This window comes from Carassius gibelio, chromosome B22, assembly GCF_023724105.1.
Source record: "Carassius gibelio isolate Cgi1373 ecotype wild population from Czech Republic chromosome B22, carGib1.2-hapl.c, whole genome shotgun sequence".
NCBI lineage: Eukaryota > Metazoa > Chordata > Actinopteri > Cypriniformes > Cyprinidae > Carassius > Carassius gibelio.
This window is the reverse complement of record NC_068417.1, coordinates 31,667,160-31,673,797: the sequence shown is the minus strand read 5'-3', so window position 1 is coordinate 31,673,797 and position 6,638 is coordinate 31,667,160. Positions and strand designations below refer to the sequence as shown.

Genomic DNA, 6,638 nt, shown 5'->3' with positions numbered 1-6,638 from the left:
GACATCTTACGGACGTATGTGTGATATCTGTGTATATCTATCCTATTCTTTCTTTTCGGAACAACCCCACATATTCCTCTTAATGTTTTTGATCTTATTTCCAGGAAAAAGGATCTGAATGACAAGAAAATGACACAATATGTGCAGCGTGGTGATAAACTGATGAAGTCAATGATAAAGGGTAAGTTCGCCCAAAAATGAAAACTCTTGTCATGGATTACTCACCCTCACGTCGTTCCAAAACCATAAGGCCTTCATTCATCTTCAGAAAACAGACATTTTTGTTGAAAACTGAGAGCTCTCTGACACTCTATAGAGAGCAACACAACTAAGATGTTCCCAGACCCAGAAACATACACTCTAAAAAGAAATTCTGGGTTAAAAACAACCCAACCTGGGTTATTTGTCAACCCAGCGCTGGGTAAATATTGGACAGGACCAATGCTGGGTTATTTTGTCCTAGCTGCTTGGGTTAATGTTTTTACCCTATGCTTGGTTGTTTTATTTAAGTTGAAAAATTATTATATTGCTGCCTGTGTGTTCTTGAAATCTGAGACGATGATGGGCTGCTGTTTGCTATGAGGGAACCGCGAACTTCAGGCCGTGGCCTCACGTTTAACTCGTGACTTCACCTGCCCAGAACATATTTTAACATCAAATTAAATTAAACTTTGCATGGATATTGCGATCATATTGTGCTTTCCCCAGAACTTATTTTTGTTTTCTTTGTGCACAAGACGCGTTCTGGTAGCTTTGCAAACTTGAAGTTGAACCACTGATGACTGTTTTAGCCACCCTTGCTATGTTTCTGGGGCTGAGAACATGTCTATGCATGCAGGGGTTTCATTAACAATATCTTAATCTGTGATCTGAAAATTAGTGAAGGACTCACGGGTTTGGAATGACATGAGGGTGAGTAAATAATGACATAATTTTAATTTCTGGGTGAACTAACCCTTTAAGTATTCGCTTCCATCGCCGTTTCAGAGGCGGGTTTAGTAAACAGAATGCGGGCGCGCTCCCGTGTCGACATGTCCATATATGGTTCGTGACGTCAAGCCCCGGAGGTTCCATCAATATAAAAGCGATCCGACGGAATCCCCTTGGAGGAAATGTAGACTCAGGCTCAGCACACAGGGCTCAGTAGGTAACCTACACCCCTGAAACATTCACGTCCCTACTACAAACATTTCACTTTGTCACTCCAATCATGAAGGTCTCCAGCATAGACTGTCGCCGCCTGAGGAAGATCATACGGAAGGAGTGTGGAAGTTGTCTGATTGTGGACTGTAGACCGTATTTCTCGTTCTCCAGCTCGAGTATCAGAGGCTCCGTCAATGTCAACTTGAATTCAGTGGTGGTCCGGAGGTCCCGCGGCGGACCGGTGCCTCTACAGTTCATCATCCCGGACGAGAACGCGCTGTTTCGGCTCCGCGAGGGCAGCATCTCCGCCGTCGTGGCTCTGGATGACCGCACACCTCATTTACAAAAACTAAAGAAAGACAGCATTGCTCAGATTGTCATCAATAGTTTATCGCACTTGGCGAGTAGCGCGAGCATCTGCTTCCTAAAAGGTGAGTGAAGATTGTTCGGTCTTTTTTCGTTTGAAAGTTTTCTCAAGAGGACGTGTATAAGGTCTAATATTTGAAATATTTCAAGGTCTCATTTAAGTTTGGTTTACGCTTAAAATGACGATTGCAGGTCAAAGCAAACAAATAGTTTGAATGTTTAGATGTATACCAATTAATAATAATACTAATAATAATAAAAAAATCAATCTATTTTAGAATTCTTTACAAGTGTCTCAATCATGCGGAGAATTATATGGAAGAATTACATTTAAATGAACAAACTGTTGTACTCATAAAGTGATTATTTATAGTGAAAAATAAATAAATGCATGTCTATATTAAAAATAAATACATTTTAATTGAATTAAAATGAAACTTTATACTAGACTTCTAAAAGCACATGTATTTATATATTTACTGTAATAAAAATAATTTAAATGTTATTTTTTTAATAAAAATAATATCATATAATAAAATTAACACAATGTGCACACACACACACACACATATACACTTTAATTTAATGCATTTTACAATATAATTGCGATTTGCATTATATTATAATAAAGAAAATATATATATATATATATATATATATATATATATATATATATATGTGTGTATATATGTATGTATATATGTATATATATATATATATATATGTATGTATGTATGTATGTATGTATGTATAGTGAAATAGCTTTAGTATTTAGTTTGATGGAGCAGATCAGAGCTTTGTCTACTTTTCAAGAGATAAATTCTCTTTGTGCGTCAAAGGACGGATGAATCAGACAGAGAGCACAGTATATTTGTAGCTATATATCATATGTTTACTCCTTTCAGTGATAATATTGCATTCAAATATACAGGGATTTTTAAGTTAATTCATTCAGTTTGTTCAGATGAAATGTTGAGTTTAACTAGGAGATTTTGATGACTGAAAATCAAGCTCTCGCACGAGCTCATGAACACTCTCCCTCTGTTGGTGGGAATGTTTTCTCGCCTCTCACCCTCCGATCAGCTCTGAACTGCAACATGTGAAGCTCTTGATAAGGTGAACGACTCAACAATCCTTGACGACTCATAATAACGGTACATTTCTCATTCCAGGAGGCTATGAGAACTTCCAATCCCATTACCCCGAGCTTTGCACCGAAACCAAGCCCGTGGATCTGAGCGAAGACAAAAGTGAAAGAGGCGTCAGCAGTCACTGTGACAAACTGGGTTCTCACCACAAACCGGACTATGATCAGGTAAGGGAGAAGAAAGCGAGCTGTTGTTTCCTCATTTCAACCCACTTCCACCGAAACCACTTCCTCTTAACTGAAGGTGTTTCTGCGACACCTCCCCCTCAAATATGAGTCAAAAAAGACCATGTGGTTAAAGATACTTCTCCATAAACTAACCATCCATCTATCCAAACCAAAGATCCGCCTTATAAGCCTTCAAAGACATCCAACGGACATCTGAGGTCCTTTTATGTCTGACCTTTGGTCTGCTGTTCAGTTTTTATGAAAAGGTCAAACGGTCCCAGTACAGAACCTTTTTGTTTTCGGGTGGTGAATCTGTCTTGAGAGTTTCAGTTGTGATATCTGTGTATTGTTGTTATTTTTCAGGGACGTCCGGTGGAGATCTTGCCTTTCCTATACCTGGGCAGTGCCTATCACGCCTGCAGACAGGACTATCTGAGTGACCTCCGCATAACAGCGCTGCTGAACGTCTCACGCAGGGACTCGCGGCCCGCCAAAGGACAGTATGACTACAAATGGATCCCGGTGGAGGACAGTCACACGGCAGATATCAGCTCACACTTCCAGGAGGCCATAGATTTTATTGGTAAATTTTGTACATATACTATAGTTTTGTGTGTGTGTATAATTTTTTTATTTTCTTATTGTTTTATTTAAAACTGAAAGTAGTTATAATATTTTTAAATAGATTTATTTAAAGCAGCTTAAAACAAATATATATAATATTTATTTATTTATTTATTTATTTATTTATTTTAAACACGAAATTTTTGTATTCAAAAGCAATTTTATTGATTATTTATAATTTTTTATTTTTTTATTTAACACATTTAAACTATTCCGGGCACTTCAAAAGTCTGACTTTTGGTTGTGGTTAAAATTGATACGTTTTTAATCGCCTGTTGCGTTATTTATAAGAAAAAGACGTTTTAACTGTCAACATCTTTAGTGTTATGTAAACTTGAGCTGTATGGCTAAAACCATTCCCAGAACTGAGCACAGACCTATAGATAGTGGAGCTAATTTCAGGCCGTTTAAAAATAAGACTTCCTCTGCTATACTAACACATCATTTCCATAATCCGAATAGACTGCGCCTTTAATAACACCTTAATCCCATGTTACTTGTAATCTGGGAAGTGCAATTAATACCAGCTCCTACTGAAAATAAAAAAAATAACAAATAGATAAACGGAGACGTCACTGTGACTCAGGGGTCAGAGTAATCCAGGATCTTGCGTATCACAGGTGTGGCCAGTGTGTCAGTGGATGAGTCGATGATTAGGTGTGTGTTTGTGTGTGCTATGACTGTACTGTCACAGGTTTTTGTAGGTTGTTCGAAGCTTCTTTATCAGGTGAATGTGTTTACACAGTATTTGCGGGAAGCTTGTCAAAAACAAGTCCAGATTTAGGCCATATTTCACTCTTTAAAAAAAAACGAAATTGAAACTGAAAGTTCCTTTGGTGAGCAAAAATGGTTCTTCTATGACATCAATACATGAAACCCCTTGTTTTAAGAGTGTCAGCGTTGTTTGCATAGACTTCAAATGTGGCCAAATCTCCCTGTTTGACCTGTATTCATATTTCAGTTTCTCTGGTGAGGCTTTAACTATGTCATCCTGTCTCGTGTATCCCACATTTCATTCGATTACACCCAAGTTTAATTTACCTTTACCTCAATATAGACGATGTTACATAAGAGACCATGAGATAATTTGGTCTCCTGTGGGAAAGCGATAGCAGTGAAAGAATAATCCATTGAAAGCTTCGGCTAATGAGTGTGTGGTAATATTTAGGTGCATTAGTGAGTGTGATAGTCATTATGACGCCCACAGCTCGGCCCCGCTCCGCTCCAGATGGGCTTCAGGCGTGATTCACACCAGCAGGTTTTGTTTTGAAGAGACCAGCAGCAGCGAGGGATCTTATCGTGTGTGCGTCGTTCAGAGATATGAGGCTGGAATCTGCTTAGCTCTATTGAATTAGGAATACGCAATCTGAGCTTGTCCTAATGGTGTGAGTTTATGGATTTGTGTGTCAGAACTTTTTGGGGTGGAAATGAAATCGATATGACATGACGATAAAAAAAGGGTCAGGGAGGAAATGAATAAGCCGAGCGAAAATGGACAGAGGTTATTTGAAGATACGTGAAAAATGACCATGATCACGTTTCACTTGTTCCCTAATAATGTAAATTATTTCATATACCAAAATGAATGTGCTCAAACTATAAGTTATTCGTACACTGTAACAATTTTTTTTTAAGTTTATGAAGTACGTTTTAAAAGAAGAAATTTCAAATCTTTCTTTTTCCAAAATTTCACATAGAATTCAATATGTTGCTTGACGTTTCTGTGTAATTATTGATGAAATCTACAAGCGATTTCAGTGAAATCATAAATGCGACATCAATTTCTTAATTTCATAATTTCTCTTGAAAGTCTAAACTTTGTCTCTGTGGTGACTTCAAAACATTGCTTTGTTTCTTTGAATATTTGACCAGTCCAGCATAGCAACACTGGCTAAACCAATGGTGTGAGTTTTGGGGCGGGGCTATCTGTTTGACTGGCCAATGGCAGATGAGGAGCGTGTTGGGGAAACTTGTTTGAAAACAGTCATTATTATTTTGTCTGGTGCTACTACTTCACCTTAGATTATTTTTCTCTCTTTTCATAATCCTAAAAGTGCACAGGGCTCTTTTGTTGTTTTTAAATGTGCTTTACGAATAAAGCCTGGCTTAAAGTTTGACTTAAAAGACAGTGTTTTTGGTGACTCATGCTGTTATTTCCAGAGCTTTCCTAATGAATTCATTGTCTTTTCTCTCCACAGAACGTGTGAAAGCGGATGGAGGTAAAGTGCTGGTCCACTGCGAGGCTGGAATCTCTCGTTCTCCCACCATCTGCATGGCGTACATCATGAAAACCCAACGGTTGCGCTTGGAGCAGGCCTTTGACGTCATCCGACAGCGGCGCGCCATCGTCTCGCCCAATTTTAGCTTCATGGGTCAACTACTGCAGTTCGAGTCGGAGGTGGTTTCTTCCACACCTCCGTCCGTCACTCCTGTCACTCCTGCCTCTCAGGAGATGCCCACCTTCTTTAGTGGTGACTTCACACTCGAAACGGAGAACTTCGAGTCCTCGGTTTTCACCTTCCCTACCTCCTTCCTGACACCAATGCCCATCCAGTCGTCGGTTCACCAGTTTAAACTGAGTCCAATAACTGCGCTGCCTTAAAATGGCTGCCTGACTCACCACAGTCTCAGCGTACTTGAAAAATAATGGACGGGTGTATTGAAAAAAGCAATGGACTACCACAGGGAATAAAAATGCTTATGTTTTCATATATTAAAAAATAATTACTGAAGACAGTGTTTGCTTTTTGATTTTGTTTGCCTTAGAGAAAACCACTGCACAATGATTACACTGCAATACCTGCCTTAGCTCGATGATGTTCTGCCTATCAACAGCGCCTAGCTGGGCAAATTAAATTATTATTATTTTTTCAACCGTTTCTTTTTTTATTAATTGTGGATCTGTTAATAAACATTTTTACAGAAGTGTAAAATTTGTTCATCGTGTCTCTTTGTTATCAGTGTGTTTGATTTACTCTGCTCTTTTTAACATGTTTGACCATTTTCAAACTTATTCCGCAGATATTCCTCTAAAAACAGAAAGAAAATATATGTCGGTCACAAATAATTACCAAAAAAACCCCACTTTTGTCATTAAAGGAACATGTCATTGTTATTATATTGACATGGAGTCTAAATGTTTGCCCTCACCAAACATCATAAGGACTTTTGGCCACAGTAAAAAGATACA

The 6,638-nt window shown here is 38.3% G+C and overlaps 1 protein-coding gene across 1 annotated transcript; it reads left to right on the top strand.

The window, feature by feature from the left end:
* The first annotated feature begins 1,087 nt into the window (after positions 1 to 1,087).
* On the top strand, positions 1,088 to 6,381 carry dusp5 (dual specificity phosphatase 5). The gene is made up of 4 exons (XM_052590898.1): positions 1,088 to 1,574; positions 2,682 to 2,824; positions 3,188 to 3,407; positions 5,647 to 6,381. The coding sequence occupies exons 1-4, from the start codon at positions 1,211 to 1,213 to the stop codon at positions 6,048 to 6,050; spliced, it is 1,131 nt and encodes a 376-aa protein (XP_052446858.1). The 5' UTR covers positions 1,088 to 1,210; the 3' UTR covers positions 6,051 to 6,381.
* Positions 6,382 to 6,638: the final 257 nt, after the last annotated feature.